Source organism: Heterocephalus glaber, unplaced genomic scaffold, assembly GCF_053883595.1.
Source record: "Heterocephalus glaber isolate CG9 unplaced genomic scaffold, H.glaber_assembly_v1.0 deba00001497, whole genome shotgun sequence".
Classification (NCBI taxonomy): Eukaryota; Metazoa; Chordata; class Mammalia; order Rodentia; family Bathyergidae; genus Heterocephalus; species Heterocephalus glaber.
In genome coordinates, this window is record NW_028258320.1 from 6370314 (window position 1) to 6387157 (window position 16844).

Sequence of the window (16844 nt, forward strand, 5' to 3'; positions counted from 1 at the left end):
GTGCTGTGAACCAAAGCCGCCGTGCGCGCGGCCCAGCCGCCGACTCCGCCAGCGCAGACCGGTGCTTTCAGGGCTCCCCACCCCGACGTGGAGCATGACGTCAACGTGAGAGGGCGGAGCAGGTGCGGGCTCTCCGCGCCTCCTTTAAGGCGGAGGGATCCGGGCCAGGAGCCGGGAGGTGCTCCGCCCTATATAGGGCGGCCGGGGGCGCTCAGCAGCTCTCTTGAGTCACTCCTGCGCAACTCAGGTCCTGTGAGTGTGTGGGGCCCGGTCCGCGCCGCCTTTCTCACTTGTATTCCATCCTATCGCAGTCAAGGTAAGGCCGCGTCGTCTGCCTGGGCCTTCCTCGATGTTCTTATGGGCTGCCGTTTTCTCTGTCCTTCGGAAAGCTGGGCAGTAGCCCACCACTGGCTTCTGAGGCCGGTCTGGCGGCTTTAGGGTGGGACGGCCGGTGCTGGCCCCGAATGTGCCCTTGGGGTCCGGTATGCGGGGCGGCGCTGGCTGCGAGGTCGGGGCGCAGGGCAGCCGCACGTGGTGGCCGCGCCGCTCGGACGCTGCCATGTTGGCCTTCACTTCCGGGCGCGGCTACGGGGGCCGCGGTGCGCGGTGACTCAGCGCGGCCGCCGGGCTGGCCTCGCACCGTGTGCTTCTCTCGGGAGTTGGGTGTCCGTGCTGTTCTCCGCGAGGCCACCGCGCCCTTTCAGACCTTGCCGCGTCCCCGGGCGCGAGGATGCGCGGGGGAGGCGGGCCTAAGAGATGTACGGTCCCTTACTCCTCCTCGGCAGCTGAGATTGTTCTGGAAGCTTCTGGAGCCTGACGCCCCGCCCCAGTGCCCGGATGTTGGGGCGATGGGAGGGAGGGTGTACGCGGCGCCCCCTCCTCACCATCCCCGCGGACGCCTGTCTGGCAGAGATGAGACTCAGGCACCATCTTCTTTGGTTCGCCCTGCACGCAGGGATTCCGTAGAGCTTTTGCGTGGCCGGTCCTTTGTCCCCGGTTGTCCTTTGGATGGTCACCGCCGGTGTCTGGTCTCATTTGTCCCTACTGGGCGGGGCAGCATTCTCGATGGTCTTTAATATCCAAGGGGGCGCGGCTAACCTATTTTTGTTACGTTGGTGTTTCCCTAGATCTCCGAAGTGCACAGTAAGTGACTGGTACATGTAGCCAAATGTCGCATTGCCTGAGATTCTTTATCTAGGGGCCCGGGTTGTGCCGGGTAATGCTGAGGTTTGCATCACTCATCCCGGGACCCTGGGATGCCTTGAAGGACGCATTAGGTTTTTCTTTACTTGTGAATTGGTTTCCCACTTAGTGTGAAGCTTAAGGTGTCAAGAGATGTTTTTCGGTCTCTCGGGAAAGGATAGTAATCTGCTCAAAGCAGTTTGAGTGGAATTTCTAAAGTCTTAATTGAAACTGAAATGAACTGCAGGATTCTTAACAGTTCCTTTCTAATTTCTGTTTCTTAGATGCCTGAGGAGGTGCACCATGGAGAGGAGGAGGTGGAGACCTTCGCCTTTCAGGCAGAAATTGCCCAGCTCATGTCTCTCATCATCAATACCTTCTACTCCAACAAGGAAATTTTCCTTCGGGAGTTGATCTCTAATGCTTCTGATGTGAGTACTCCGGTCTTCCCTGATGGAGTGTTGTGGATTTTATTTGCTTTTTTTCTTCATATTGCTGGAGAGGGAGAAGGATTGACTTGACCTTTGTTGTAGGCTGCTGTTGCAAGGGGTAAGCAAGCAGTTCCAAAAAGATTGGCTTTAACTCTTCATGGCCATCCTTTTATTTTTTGATTTTGGTACCGGGGCTCAAACTCAGGACCTTGCGATTGAGAGGCAGGCATAGTGCTAAATCCCAGGCCATCTTTTAAAGGGGAGGTTCTCTGTCACGGACAAGTGGGATACTGGTGATTAGTTCTTCAGCCTTATGGGACAATGAGACTTGAGGCTATTTGGGGACAGGAAACCAGGAGATTTTATTTGGATGAAGAGAAAGGCTATTTGAAACACAGGTGTAAGTAGTAGTTTGTATTTACAGGCTTTGGACAAAATACGCTATGAGAGCCTGACAGACCCTTCCAAGTTGGACAGTGGCAAAGAGCTGAAGATTGACATCATCCCCAACCCTCAGGAGCGAACCTTGACTTTGGTGGACACAGGCATTGGTATGACTAAGGCTGACCTCATAAACAACTTGGGAACCATTGCCAAGTCTGGCACAAAAGCATTTATGGAGGCTCTGCAGGTATGTGGCATTTCGTCTGGACATGTGTTCATGTGCTTTGGAGTTTCTGGCTTCGGTATTTTTTTTAGAACTGCTTCGTTTTCTAAAATTTGGCAGGCTGGTGCAGACATCTCCATGATTGGGCAGTTTGGTGTTGGATTTTACTCTGCCTATCTGGTGGCAGAGAAAGTGGTTGTGATCACAAAGCACAATGATGATGAGCAGTATGCCTGGGAGTCTTCTGCTGGGGGATCATTCACTGTCCGCGCTGACCATGGTGAGTTGGCTTCCCCATTTGGCTGGCTTAGGGTCCTTTGGGAGAACGAAAGGAAGTTTTGGACATCCTATTTGCAAAGCACTTTTTCATTACAGTTGTGCTTTTCATGTCTTGTCTGCACTCTTAATCATAGTTGGCTATTTTTAGGGGAGCCCATTGGCCGAGGCACCAAGGTGATCCTCCACCTCAAAGAAGACCAGACAGAGTACTTGGAGGAGAGGCGGGTGAAAGAGGTGGTGAAGAAGCACTCGCAGTTTATAGGCTACCCCATCACCCTCTATGTGAGTATGCACTGTACCCTTCTGCATTTGCCACCTGTGGTTTCTTGCTTCCCTGGGATTTTGTCCTTCCAAAGTTAACCACTATATTTGGTACTTTAGTTGGAGAAGGAACGAGAGAAGGAAATCAGTGATGATGAGGCAGAGGAAGAGAAGGGTGAGAAAGAAGAGGAAGATAAGGATGATGAGGAGAAGCCAAAGATTGAAGACGTGGGCTCAGATGAGGAGGACGACACTGGTAAGGATAAGAAAAAGAAAACCAAGAAGATTAAGGAGAAATACATTGATCATGAGGAACTGAACAAGACCAAGCCAATTTGGACCAGAAACCCCGATGACATCACTCAGGAGGAATATGGAGAGTTCTACAAGAGCCTCACCAATGACTGGGAAGACCACCTGGCAGTCAAGGTGAGAAGTGTTGCAGATCAGGTTGGAGATAAGACACAAACCTTGCTTAGCTGGTGATGGCTGAGAGCTGTGAAAGATGTGGAGCCTCCCATGAGTTCACTTTCTAATGACCCTGCCACCGTGATGATTTTCTTCTGTTAGAAGCCTGGGTGGTGGGTGTGGTGCCTGTGGTAGCCTGACACGTGTAGGGCTCTGATCCAATCTGCTGTCTAGTCTGTCTAAGGATTACTTGCAGCCTTTATCAGTCTGGGTTGGTTTGGGGCATTAGAGTATAGTTTTTTCAAGAGCTGCCCTAGGGTTTGTCTCCAGTCCTAGGAGGAGGGCCATTGTTCTGTCATTTTTGTCCCTGAAATGTATACTGGTTTATCATCTTGGGTTTGTTTCAGCACTTCTCTGTAGAAGGTCAGCTGGAATTCAGGGCATTGTTATTCATTCCTCGGCGGGCTCCCTTTGACCTATTTGAGAACAAGAAGAAGAAGAACAACATCAAACTGTATGTCCGTCGTGTGTTCATCATGGACAGCTGTGATGAGTTGATCCCCGAGTACCTAAGTGAGTATCTTCTGAGCCTGGTGCAGTGGGGTGGGCTCTGAGCCCTGGAACATTCTCCTGGGAGTAAAGTCTTCAGATAATTGCTGGTCTGGTTCTCAGCAACACAACGAATGAAGATAGGCGAGCCAAACAGCTTGTGTTTGGGCCTGGGTAACCACATCTATTCCAGCTATTTTTACTGAGCTTTCTGCCCTGGTTGGTTTCAGACTTTATCCGTGGTGTGGTTGACTCGGAGGACCTGCCCTTGAACATCTCCCGAGAAATGCTCCAGCAGAGCAAGATCTTGAAAGTCATCCGCAAAAACATTGTTAAGAAATGCCTTGAGCTCTTCTCTGAATTGGCAGAAGATAAAGAGAACTACAAGAAATTCTATGAGGCATTCTCAAAAAATCTGAAGGTAGGGAGGCAAAAACTTTATAGTTCCTTTGATCACTTGCTTAACAAATGAGATTTTTCTCATGGATGATTTTTTTTCTTCTCACCCTTAAAGCTTGGAATCCACGAGGACTCCACTAACAGGCGACGCCTTTCTGAGTTGCTGCGCTATCATACTTCTCAGTCTGGAGATGAGATGACATCCCTATCTGAGTACGTGTCTCGCATGAAGGAGACACAGAAGTCCATCTACTACATCACTGGTGCGTCTTGAGTCTGAGCAAAGCCATTTGGGTGGGTGGCATGGGGTGGATGGATCTGGATTACCTGAGGCCTTTCAGTGCCTGAGACCCATTTGCTAACCCCTCAGGCGAGAGCAAGGAGCAGGTGGCCAACTCTGCCTTTGTGGAGCGTGTGCGGAAACGGGGCTTCGAGGTGGTGTACATGACTGAGCCCATCGATGAATACTGCGTACAGCAGCTCAAGGAGTTTGACGGGAAGAGCCTGGTCTCTGTGACCAAAGAAGGCCTGGAGCTGCCTGAGGATGAGGAGGAAAAAAAAAAGATGGAGGAAAGCAAGGCCAAGTTTGAGAACCTGTGCAAACTCATGAAGGAAATCTTAGATAAGAAGGTTGAGAAGGTGAGCGGTTCTGGGATTCATGCCTCCACTTTTCATGGTGTCAGACAGCTTCCCTAAGGCATTATTTCAGCTCCTTGCAAGAGGTTAAACCCCTTTGTTCTTAGCACTCCTGACTTTCGGTGTCTTAGTTTCTTGATTGAGACACATTGTCACAGGGCTGCCCAGGTTGGCCTCAGAGCTCTTGGGCTTAAAAGATCCTTCTGCCTCAGCCTTCCATTAGTAGCTGGGACTGCAGGTATGTCCTGCCCTGCTGAAGTAAGGTTTCTGTGACCATCCACAGGTGACAATCTCCAATAGACTTGTGTCTTCACCCTGCTGCATCGTGACTAGCACCTATGGTTGGACAGCCAACATGGAGCGGATCATGAAGGCCCAGGCCCTCCGAGATAACTCTACCATGGGCTACATGATGGCCAAGAAGCACCTGGAGATCAACCCTGACCACCCCATTGTGGAGACGCTGCGGCAGAAGTCTGAAGCTGACAAGAATGACAAGGCTGTCAAGGACCTGGTGGTGCTGCTGTTTGAAACTGCGCTACTGTCTTCTGGCTTCTCCCTGGAGGATCCCCAGACCCACTCCAACCGTATCTACCGCATGATCAAGCTAGGTCTGGGTAAGTGGGGACTGTGGGGGTCCCCACAGGCAGAGTGGATCTCTTCTCATTGTTCCAGTTCTTATGAACGAGCCTTCTCCTTTGCACAGGCATTGATGAAGATGAGGTGACCGCGGAGGAGCCCAGTGCTGCTGTTCCTGATGAGATTCCTCCCCTCGAAGGGGATGAGGATGCATCTCGGATGGAAGAAGTTGATTAGGAGCTTCCACTGTAGGAAACCTGTGCCCTCTGTATAGTGTCCCTACGGCTCCCCCAGCAGCCTGAGTGGCCCTGTCCCACCTCACTCCCTCTGCTGATGTCTAGTGATTTCTCCTGCCCTGTGTGGAAAGCAGGAAGCAAGGGCCTCAAGCCCCACCCCTCCATTATTTGACAGCAGGGTTGGATGTTGTGTATTGTGATCTTATTTTTTGTTTATTTTGTTCTGAAATTAAAAGTATGCAAAATAAAGAAGAAGAAGTTTTATACAGTTCTGCTCTCCTTTTACTGCTTACTCCTGGGTGTTACAAACAGCAAGGTAAGCTGGATTCTTCCTGGGCAAGCCAGCAACTAGTAGGAAAGGCACACTGGTTATATTAGCTGCCTTGAGTTAAGAGTACTGCCCTGTCTGTCCCCTCCAGCCAACCAAAACAATGGGACCAAGTCTGTTACAGCAGTTTAATAAAATAAAATTATAAGAGCAAAATGTGACATTTCCGAAGTACCAAAACCTGTGCCTGCCTTGGCCCAAGGGCACAGCAGCAGGGACTGGGCAGGGTTCCCATCCCTCCTGGCACAGCACAGTCCTCCGTGTACCCCCAGGAAGCAGCATTTGGAGTCTGCAACACTTGTGCTTTTCTCACAAGAGTAAGAAATGCAGGTCAGGTGGACTGAAGGGAAGGTGGCCAGGTGAGGGCTGGTGGCAGAGCCCACAGCTGGTCCAGACGATCTGGAAAGCAACTGCCACAGGACTCCTATCTGGGGCACAAGTGGCTTAAGGCAAGGGAGACTGCCTCCTGGCTCCTACCCCACCTGCAGAGCCAGTCTGATACTGAAAACCACGTCTACCCTGGAGCCAGGGTCTCTGGGAGAGGCCAGAGAAAACTGTTACAGGACAGTCAGTCCTGTCACTGAACCCTTGGGCCCTCAAACCTGCACAGGGGACTCAAGCACAACTTTCTTTCCTCGCTGTTTTACCCGGCCCCGGGCATAGACTCTCAGCAGGAGAGCAGCGAAGACCACAGCCACACCCAACCCGCCCACCACAGTGACAGTGTGGCCATAGAGCAGGCAGGAGAGGAGGATAGCAATGGCTTGGCGGAGGGTCATGATGATGGTGAAGACAGCAGCCCCAAACTGCCCTATGGTGTAGAAGATGAAGAGCTGGCCAAAGGCGGAGCAGATGGAGAGCAGGAGGGCATGGGCTGCGAACTCGCTGTGCCGCCCCATGAAGCGGGTTCCCTCTAGGAGGGCGCCCTGCTCTAGGAGTGAGACCACTGTGAAGACACAGGAAAAGAAGTTGACCCCAAACATCATCTGCACAGATGACATCTTGTGGGCAAACAAAGCATCCTGCCAGTTGGAAGTGAAGCTGTCGAAGGCAATATAGCCACCCAGTAAGAGGAGGCCAGAGAGCGTGGTGGCTGGGGAGCTTCGAGGCTCGGGGCCGCTAGACAGCAGGAACATGCTGACCCCGAGGGAGATGAGGCCGGCCGTCAGGTACTCCCAGTGCTCGTAGCTGCGCCGTGACACCAGCTTCCCCATCAGCATGACGGGGATCACCTTGGAGGCCTTGGCCAGCACCTGCGTGGGGAAGCTGACGAACTTAAGAGCCTCATACTGGCACCAGCTGCTGAACACATTGGACAGGCTGGCAAAGGAGTACTGGTACATGGGTGCCCCGTGTCTTGGCTGCTTGAAGAGGACACAGGTGAGGCCTGCCACAATGAGCGCCAGCACGCGGTTCATTAGCACCAGGAACTGAGAGTCTGTGAAGCGCTCACCAGGTGATGTGGCTGTGGCCCCGTAGCTGCGGGTCATCACTCTTTCCTGCAGCACACCCCAAGTCAGATAGGACACCTGCGTGGGAGATGGCAGGGACAGGACACAGTGGGCAAGAGAAGGAAGAGGCAGACAGAAGTAGATCACAACTGCCCTCCTCGGGATGATTCAGAACAGTACATGTTGCACGTGTTTTGGTTCCTCTGTAGTAGAAGTTTCCTCCCCCAAGCCTCGATTCACCTTGGAGGGAAGCAAGTGTGGGGAAAATACAGTAACACATGCGCTGGGCTACCCAGACCCAGACCCATCTGTGCCTGCAGTGTGGATACTGAAAGCTAGCTCCATCCAAAGTGTTTTCCTGTTTGCAACCAATCCAGAGGCACATTCTAGGGAGGGGTGTATACCTGCGGTTCAACATGGATACGAGGTGGACTGGTACCCTCCCCCAGGAGCACTCACTCCACAGGGCTGTGTGGTCAGCATGTTAGCATCCCTCAAACACGCGAGTAATGAATGGCTCCCCCAAACTTTATCAGTGCGTGAGACACAATGGTGCAGGGGAAGTGTAATAACAGCCAGGCACAGGAGAAATCAGAAAAGTGTAAGATAAAGGCCCTCTGCAGCACCAGGTTCCGTGAAGTGATCACGTAGTTAACCTTCAGTACCAGCGCTCGCTAGGGGAAGGAGGAAAGATGGCCCCCAAAACATCCGAGATGGGGCATGTGTGTCTCTGGGAGGAGGGGGGTAACACACTGACCAGCAAACCTTTGGGTTCCAGAGTCCCTGCCCACCGACGCCCAAGGCAGGAAGAGAGGCAGAGCCTGCTACTTACCTGCAGCCCCACTGCGCAGAAAAGCAGCTTCAGGGCCTGCCAAGTAGGGGTGGTCTCTGCCGTCTCTGTCCGGGGGACGAGGGGGACCTCATCGGAGGCTTTGGGCTCATTGCCAAACACACAGGCTTTCACCAGGGGGAAGCAGATACCCCTGCCTGACGAAGGCAGCAAAGTCAGCCTGGAAGCCCTTGCAGATCCTCACCAGGCCCTGTCCAGGTCCCACTCCGGCCTGGACGTCCGCCAGCCCCCTCTCCGCACACCTGTCTCCAGGTAGTTCTTCCGCCTGAAGTACTGCACCAGGAGGTAGCCGGGAACCATGAAGCTGGCATAGCCCAAGGCGTTCACCAGGAAGCGGAAGAGCCACAGCTGTGTCCATGACTCCGGAGGGGCCTCGGGGTCCCTGCCTGCGCCCAGAGAGGGCAGCGCCGCCAGCACCACCACTGCCCACCACCTGCGGGCCGGGACAGCCGGGCTCGGGCGGGACGCCGGGGACGGAAGGAGGGGGAAGGCTGCCCCCTCCCGCCGGCGGACAAAGGCTTCTCTCTCTGCTCCCACACAGGTCCCCTCTGTCCCGCCCGCGGGCGCTGGCCACACAGGTCCCCTCTGTCCCGGGGCGCCGCGCGCCCTCCTCCGCCTCCGCCCCAACCTCGGTACCCGGCGCCCCGATCCCTGCCCTGCCGACGCTCCGAGCGGCCCAGCCCACGCGGGCCCTGTGTCCCCGTGGCTCCGGGCAGAGCCACGCGGGCCGGCCCGACGCGGGTACCCCCAACCCACACCGCGGGCCCCGGCGCCGTCACGTGGCCCGGGCGCGATCACGTGACCGCCAAGCCGGGCCCCCACCTGGTGTCCATGGTCGGACCGTGGGGCGGGGGGAGTGGGGTCCCCGGCTGCGCTCCCTCCGCACCGGCCGCTCTCGCCGCCGCCGGCTCGAGAAGCAGCGGAAGCCTCGCGCACCCGCCCTCGCCGGGGTCCCCACCGCTGCCACAGCGCCCCCGCGCGACCCGGAGGTGGTGCGGCAGGGAACGCCGGACACCGTGCCCCACCTCTTCTCCCCACAGCTGGTTTCAGGTGGATGAAGACTCCTTCCTTTTCTGGTCAGACCAGCAGTCCTGTCCTCTTGCCCCTGTGAGCTCCGCTCCGCTCCGCAGGCTCCAACACTCTCGGTCCCGTGGCGGCAAAATCCCCAGGGCGCCCCGCCCCACCCACCCACCGCCCTCTCCCACCAGTGTTCCTTAACAAGGTCCATCGCAAATCTGCCATTGGTGTTGGGTTCAGGATGGTAAAGGCTGTCGCGCGTGCTGGGCTCCAAGTGCTCAGGGTTACCAGCACAGGCCGGACCAGCAGGGCCCGTGTGGCCAGAATGGAGAAAAAGGTGTGAAAAGTCTGGGTTTCTGGTGCCTGCTGGACAAGACCCCTCCTCCGGGACTGTCTCCCATTCTCCTCCCTCAAGCCAACACCCCAGCCAGCAGGGCCCTACCCTACCCAGGGGCTAAGAGGGCACAGGGCAGCCAGCCTAGGCACACACACACAAACAACGCTAGAAGGGAAACTTTCAAGTCTTTGCTAATATTTTAGTGTCATTATTGCAGTATCCCTCCACCAAAGGCTCTGTACAGGGTCCTCTGTGTAGTTTTAGACAACAGTGTTTTCATTTTTTTTCTCTCCAGTACTGGGGTCCAACCCAGGGGTGATCCACCCCTGAGCTACACAGCCCAGCCCTTTTTTTTTTTTTGAGACAGGGTCTCACTAAAGTGCCCATTCAGGACTTGAACTTGTGATTCTCTTGCCTCAGCCTCTCTGGCAGCTGGGATTACAGGCACGCGCCACCATGCAGGCCAGGCTTCTTGAATTCTCAACAGCAGGAAGGTGGGACCCCTGGGGGCCCTGCTTTGCTGTTTCAGTCTCTTATCACTCGGGAGTAGCCAGGCCTTCTCCCCAGATGGCACCTGCCGGCTGGCCAATGTTGGCGGAAATGACAGCCCCTGCCATCTCCAAGGGGCACACAGGCTTCACCAGGACATCTTGGGCTTTGGGCGTCCAGTCCACGGGGAGCTCTCCTTCCAGACTCCTCAGCTCAGGACTGTCCTGTCCTAGGCTTGGGCCTCAGCCCCTAGGACTGGCCCTGGAAGGACAGCCACCCTGGGTCCAGGCTGCAGCAGGTGCGGCTCCCAACCCCCCAGGCCTGCCTGGCTTCAGTCGGCGCACAGCAGTGGCTTCCCTGAGATCTTCAGGTCATCGAAAGGCAGGACAGTGAGCGGCTGAAAAGGAGAACAGCAGGCAGCAGTCAGGAGCAGCAGGAGCAGCTGCAGAAGCAGAGACCTGGGAAACCCACTGGGCCACCCCTTCCCCCAGGGCGAGGGACAGACGTCAGGGAACATATCTTCACTGCCATTCCCCAGTCCTTCCCAGGTCACGGGCCATGGACCAGGCGGGCCCCTGAAGTCCAGGACAGCTATCTATGGAGGAACAGCTGAGACAAGAGGAACCTTAAAGGTGACCCAGCCTGTGCACCTTTGTGGCTGTTGGTGGGAGATTGGAGAAGGGTATTCACAAAACATTTGGAACTTTTTTAATTTTTGGTGATACTGCAAATTGATCCCAGGGCCTTCACACTGAACTACATCCCCATCCCTTTTTAAAATTTATTGTTTGAATCAAGGTCTCACTAAGTCATTAAGTTACCCAGGGTAGGCTTGAATTTGAGATCTTCCTGCCTCAGCCTCCCAGAGAACTGAGATTATAGGCATGTACCACCATGCCCGACTACATTGGACACTTAAAAATAGGAAGGACTGTACAGAAAACCTGTTTCACTTCAAAACATTCCAAGAGCTGGAAACCTCAGTATATTCCTCCTCTGCAGATGCTGGCTAAAGCCAGGTGGCAACCTGAGGCCTGGTGCTCCAGCTTCCTGTGGGCCTCACCCCCACAGAGCTCAGCGCCCGCCTGCCTCTCCCATTCTCTAGCTGCAGCACCCCTGAAAGAGTCTGAGTGTGGGCCCTGGTCCTGACCAACTATAAAACAGGCTGAGAGGGGCTGAGGTGGCCAGGGTGCTGTGGTGCTAAGTAGTGAGCCCTGGTTATACCACAGACTCCTAATTCCCTGGCCCCCAGCTATGACAGTGCCCAGTGCCCACCTCAGCTATGGGCATGGGAGGCCCATAGAGCAGGGCAGAGCATGCACGTCTTACATCCTCAGCCAGGTCCTGAGGTGTCTCATCCTCCACGTTCAGCAGCAGGGCATCGGCACCAGCCTGGCATAGCGTGGACGAGATGCTGCCCAGCCCACGGCCGGCTGCCAGGTGCAGCGGTGTACAGCCGTTGAGCATGCGGGCATCCACCTGGGCACCCGCTTGCAGCAGGAACTGCACCAGGCCCCGCTCCTGGGTTTCCACGGCCAGGTGCAGGGCTGTCTTCCCACTGGTGCCCTCCTGGGGGGGGACAGGATGTCAGCGAGGCCCCAGGGGCAGTGGGTCAGGCCTGGCACTGTGGAGGGGAGGCACCTGGGTGCTGGGCCACCTCACCTGGACATCGATGTCTGCCCCGTTCTGCAGTAGTAGCTCCATGAGTGGCTGGTTCCTCTGCAGGGTGGCGATGTGGAGGCAGGCCAGGCCTGGGGGCAGGAGGTGGGGTGCTGATGGGCATCCGGGCCCCCTGCCCCATGAGACCCACTGCCCACTAGACACCTCTCATCACACGACAATTAGGGCACAGCCCTGAAACCCCCACAGGAGTCTGAGGGGAAAGGAGCTCAAAGTTTCCACCTTTTCAGTCATGTTATTGAAACTGTCATGCTTCAGGGGTCAGGCGTCCTGTGACAGCCGCCAAAACACACCCTGCCCCAAGACACACCCCACCCACACATGTGGGGATGCACGCGGGGACCCACGCTCACTAGGATGCTACATGCCCTCCAGCCCAGTCCTGGCTTCTCTGAGACACAGGAGTAGCGGACCCTGTCATCCCCGGCCTTTCCAGAGACCACTGGGTCCTGTGCACTCCCTTGGAGTCATGGGGTTGTTTTCATTCTGTTTTGGACTCTCCTTTCGGGTCTTGTAATAGAGATTCAGAGTCAAGTTTACAACCTTTATCCCCTTCAAAGTGCTGACCATCCCACTTAAAAATCACATCAATTCTCCCCCCAGTTAGCACTCCTCTCTGTAAACACACTGATAACTCGCTTCTCGTATTTACTGTCTGTCTCAGGCTTTTTGCTTTGGTCACAGATGCAAGCTCCTAGGAGCCCCTTAGTACACTTCTGTTGAATGAATGAGTTTAACTTGTATTTAACTAAGCATCTTTTTTTTTTTTAATTTCTGGTCCTGAGGATTAAACCCAGGGCCTTCACACTAAGGTACATCTTCAGCCCCTCCCTCTGAGACAAGTTCTCGTATGTAGTTCAGGTGGCCTTGAACTCACTCACTCTGTAGCCCAGGCTGGACTTGAACTGGGATCCTCTTGCCTCAGCCTCCTAGACTGCTGGGACTAAGGGGTGTGCTACCATGCTGGCTTAAACTAAATGCCTTAAGGATAGGATTTTTTTTTTTTTTTTTTGAAACAGGGTCTCACTCTGTAGTTCAGGCTGGCCTTGAACTCACTATGTAGCCAAGGCTGGCCTCGATCTCACAGCATCCTCCTGCCTCAGCCTCCCAAGTGCTCAGATTACAGGCGTGAGCCAACCTTGCCCAGCTCAAGGATAGGATTTAGATTTCTACTCAGTACACAGTAGGTGCTGTGTAAATTCTGACTCTTCATTCATTCATTCATTCATTCCTCCATCTAACAAAGCTGTTAGTGAGTACCCACGTACTTAGAACTAGAGAAGCATCAGTGGACAAGCTGGGACCCTCCCTTCCCTGTGGCTGGGTTCCCTGTCTCCTGTCCCCTATCCTACAAGCCCTGGGGCTGTCCGCACCTTGCCAGTTCTGCAGCTGGAGGTCCTGGGGGTGAGCTGGTCTTCGGCCTGGCTCTGGCTGCCCCTCCAGCAGGCAGTGCGCACAGGCCAGATGCTGGCGCTGGCAGGCCACATGCAGGGCTGTGTCACCATGCCGGTCCTGCAGCGCCAGGCTGGCCCCCTTCAGCACCAGGGCCCGAACCGCACCTGGCTGATCCAGATGCACAGCCAGGTGCAGAGCAGTCTGTGGAACAGCAGAGGGTCACAGGGAACATGCTGCAGCAGTCACAGCAGTCTCCAGATGTCAGCCCCACGTCGGGAGCTGCTCCCAAAAGTCACAGCCCTGCTCTCCCAAAGAAGGACTCCCAAGCCTTCTCTGTCACCCCACCAAGTTCCTGGGACCTCAGTTCTGGAAACAGGGCAAGGGAAGTGGCCGCTCTTCTTTAAGTCTCTCAGCCTCTGGAGAAAGGACATGTGGGGACCAAATCCAGTCCCCACCCTCAGGGAGACCTGTGTCATCCGGAGTGGGGAGGAGAGGCAGGGCCACCGAGCCACCTCCCCTTGCAACCCTTCCCATAAGGCTCCATTCAGATGCCGCCTCCTGCACTATGCCTTCCCGGCAGCTGGTGCGTGTCTTTATCACAGCTCCAGTTACCTGCTGTGTGACCAGGAGGTGCTATAGCAGGGGCTGTGTCCTACTTCTCTGTGCCCTCAGCTCTCACCTGTGCCTGGCACACAGCTCCCTGAGTGACCCTGGTATGCTCTTGGGATAGCTGCCAGGGAAGACAGGTATCTGGGCACCGCCTCCTCCCTGTACTCACCTGATAGAGGTTGTTCTGAATGTCCAGGACCTCCTGGGGCAGCAAGGCCAGGCAGCAGAGCAGCACATCGGGGGCCTCATGGATCACTGCCAGGTGGACCAGCCTGGGGCAGGGGAGGGCATGGGGTCAGGACCTGGAGCCTGGGTGGGCCAGGGTCTTGGCGTGGGAAGGAACCCATCAACCTCTAACAAGTGCCCATGACTTGGGTGCAGGAAGTAAGAGCTGGGGTCAAGAAGTGAGGGTGGGTGTAGGAAGCCAGGAGTTGGGGACAGGCACTCCAAGTCTCCTTGGCAAGGGCCACTACTGGCTGGCACACACAGGCAGGGTGCTGATGGACAAGGGCCTTCCTGTCCAGCTTGCCCACACCTCAAGCTGTCCCACCCCAGGGCCCTGCCAGGCCAGCTGCAGCTGAGAGCCAAACCGAAAGCTGCGGAGTGGTGCAAGGGGGTTTCCAGGGCCGGGCTCCCCACTTCACTAGTCAGGAGGACAGGGGAGCAGAAGCGGGGTTCCCCCAGTGCCTCCCAACGGAGGGAACAGCTCTTGGAAGAGGGATGAGGAGAGAGCAGCATTTGCCCTGCTGCCCTACCCTCCCTGAGGCATTGCAAGCCCTTCCTTGCTCCTGTGCAGTGCAGTGGATTCGTGTTTGATGGGGGACAAGGGTCACAACCTAGGGACAAGGGGAGCAGTGGGAGGGAAGTGTCAGTTCCGGGGTTTCCCCACCTCAGTTGGGGAAAATGAAATCAGGAGCTGCAGACCGCAGTGAGGAGCAGTCTGGCTACCATGGGCAGGGAGGGGGTTGCGCACACGGCAGGGCCAGGCTTTGGCCATGGGCGGGTGGCCCAGGAGAGAGTGACAGGGAGGGAGGGACAGCTCTGGAAATCCCCTCAGCCAGGGCCTGCTCTGGGGCCACATTCCTGCCACCGCCTCTCTCCCTGTCTCCCCTCCTCCTACTTCCTCTTCCCACTTCCACGTTCCCCTTGGCCCAAGGAGACAGGCCTTGCGGGGACCCGCAGGGAGCCCTGACACTCCTCCCTACACACACACACACACACACACACACACACACACACACACACACACGCAGCACCTGTCTCTGAATAGATGTGGCAAGGGCAACAAGACCACAATGTCAGGAGTCCCCACTCCCGGGTCAGAGGTCAGTCATGTGACTCTGGCATGGAGCCCCCACAGCCTTGGGATTCTGAGCCTGGGGTACAAAGGCCCTGGGTCTCCTCCCCCTCACTGGGTCAGAAGCTCCTTGGCAATGCCCACCCCGGATGAAGACCCTTGCATCTCAAAAGCAGACGATCAGGACAGATCCCCCTGTGGGCCCTGGCCTTGGTCATTCTACTCTCTCTGGTCTAGGGCTCTGGCCCCGCTCTGCTTCTCACCCCCAAACCTCAACAACCCCTTCCTCTAACAGTGTCATCTGCTTCCTGGGGGAAGTTCTCAACCAGCCAGCCTGTCTAACGCCATCCCTCTTCCTCCAGCTGCCTGCTGGCCCAGTCCCTGCCAGACTCCTCCTGGGGCTGGGGGAAAAGGGGTCCAGGGGAGGTGAAATAGGACATGAGGAGGATTTGGTGGGCTCGGAGATGGCGCATGCTGGGGAGCTGGGCTCAGCCTTCACTTCCCCTTTCTGAGCAAAGGAGGAAGTAGGCTGGGTAGCTGGCCACCTCTGTCTGCTAGGGGAGCAGTGCCCCACCGAGTCACCCTCTTGTTTGCAGGGCCATCCCAACCCTGCGCCCCTCACCCTGAGCTTCTGGGCTCTAAAGGACAACCTGTAGCCAGCGCCACTTGTAGACAGGGCATTCCGAGGTCAAGAGCTGGGAATCCCAGATGTTGAGCAAACAAGGATGCCCCCTCCCCCAGCAAGAAGAAAACAACTGGACCGGCCCGGGGAATTTTCTCTTCCCAGGGAGGAGACTGGGAGATTGCCAAGATGCGGGCTCTGGCTCCCAGTGCTGGGTGGGGCCCCTGCTGGCTCTGCCCACTCCCACAGGAGGCAGAGGATGCCAGGTGCTGGGTCTGGGTTTGGCGAGAGCTCAGAGGAGTAAGTATGGAGTGTGGAGGAGAGAGTGAGGACTGTCCCTTGCAGGACCTCGATGGATCTCCGTGGTGGCAGTGGAAGCCCTGGGCAGCAGCCTGCCTCAGTCTCACCGGTACTCACGTGTCGCCGTCCTCGGAGATGTAAGTGAGCGCTTCAAGTTGCTGGGCGCTCAAGGGCCCCGTAGGGGGCAGCGGCGAGCAGGGGCCGGGGTGCTCGGGCTCGGGGACCCCGGGTAGGGGCAGGGGCTCAGTGAGCGAGACGGAGTCGTAGGCCGAGTAGGCGCGCTCGCCCTCCGCGTCCTCCTTGGCGTCGCCCGGGGTCGCCGGGCCGGGCTCAGGTAGCGAGCGCAGGGAGCGCAGCGACTCGATGCCCGAGTCGCACTGGCCGTCGTCCGCCTCGGCCGGGTCCTTGCGCGCTTCCGACATGTCGCCGGCCCCTTCTCGGTCGCCGTCCGCCGGCGGCGGCGAGGGCGCCGAGCTCCACCGAGTCCACCTCGCTGACTGCTCCCCGCCCCAGCCGTGCTGGTCACGCCCCCGTCACGCCCCCGACGGCGCTTCCGGGCCGAGATCCCGCCCCTCCGGAATCCCCCGGACCTGCGCTTGCGTAGGCCGGAGTCATGGTTACCGTCTGACTCACGCCTGCGGTGATGAACTCTGCATTCATTCATTCTCTCTCTTCGCCTTTCTTCATTCCATTCATTAATTCCATGGGTTCATTCATTTCTTCCGCTATATCTTCGATTTCTTTATTCGTTTATTCATTCCTTTTTCAAAAAATTTATTTTACAATGCTGAAGACTGAACCCAAGACCTTGTTCCTCAGTACATCCCCAACTCATTTTTATTTATTATTATTTTCATAATATATTTTATTATTAGTCTGTGTTTGCAGTACATAATGATCTC

The 16844-nt window shown here is 56.2% G+C and overlaps 3 protein-coding genes across 4 annotated transcripts; 1 reads left to right on the forward strand and 2 right to left on the reverse strand.

The window, feature by feature from the left end:
• Positions 1-219: 219 nt before the first annotated feature.
• Positions 220-5835, forward strand: Hsp90ab1 (heat shock protein 90 alpha family class B member 1). The gene is made up of 12 exons (XM_004846458.4): positions 220-316; positions 1467-1613; positions 2038-2244; positions 2341-2500; positions 2648-2781; positions 2881-3189; positions 3576-3741; positions 3948-4138; positions 4232-4379; positions 4487-4755; positions 5036-5369; positions 5459-5835. Exons 2-12 carry the CDS (start codon positions 1467-1469, stop codon positions 5566-5568), a joined length of 2175 nt encoding a protein of 724 aa, XP_004846515.1. The 5' UTR covers positions 220-316; the 3' UTR covers positions 5569-5835.
• Positions 5836-6009: 174 nt separating this feature from the next.
• Positions 6010-9121, reverse strand: Slc35b2 (solute carrier family 35 member B2). The gene is made up of 4 exons (XM_004846459.4): positions 9019-9121; positions 8439-8629; positions 8179-8333; positions 6010-7424 (listed from the first exon to the last, which is right to left on the reverse strand). The coding sequence occupies exons 1-4, from the start codon at positions 9027-9029 to the stop codon at positions 6492-6494; spliced, it is 1290 nt and encodes a 429-aa protein (XP_004846516.1). The 5' UTR covers positions 9030-9121; the 3' UTR covers positions 6010-6491.
• A 607-nt stretch (positions 9122-9728) lies between these two features.
• Positions 9729-16467, reverse strand: Nfkbie (NFKB inhibitor epsilon). Of its 2 annotated transcripts, none has more exons than XM_087184629.1 (6): positions 16060-16467; positions 13893-13995; positions 13093-13315; positions 11702-11790; positions 11315-11608; positions 9729-10436 (listed from the first exon to the last, which is right to left on the reverse strand). In XM_087184629.1, exons 1-6 carry the CDS (start codon positions 16362-16364, stop codon positions 10371-10373), a joined length of 1080 nt encoding a protein of 359 aa, XP_087040755.1. In that variant the 5' UTR covers positions 16365-16467; the 3' UTR covers positions 9729-10370. The 2 variants fall into 2 exon arrangements, with proteins under 2 accessions (XP_087040755.1, XP_087040756.1); XM_087184630.1 differs by having other exon boundaries at positions 11369-11608; positions 16060-16466.
• Between the last annotated feature and the right edge of the window lie 377 nt (positions 16468-16844).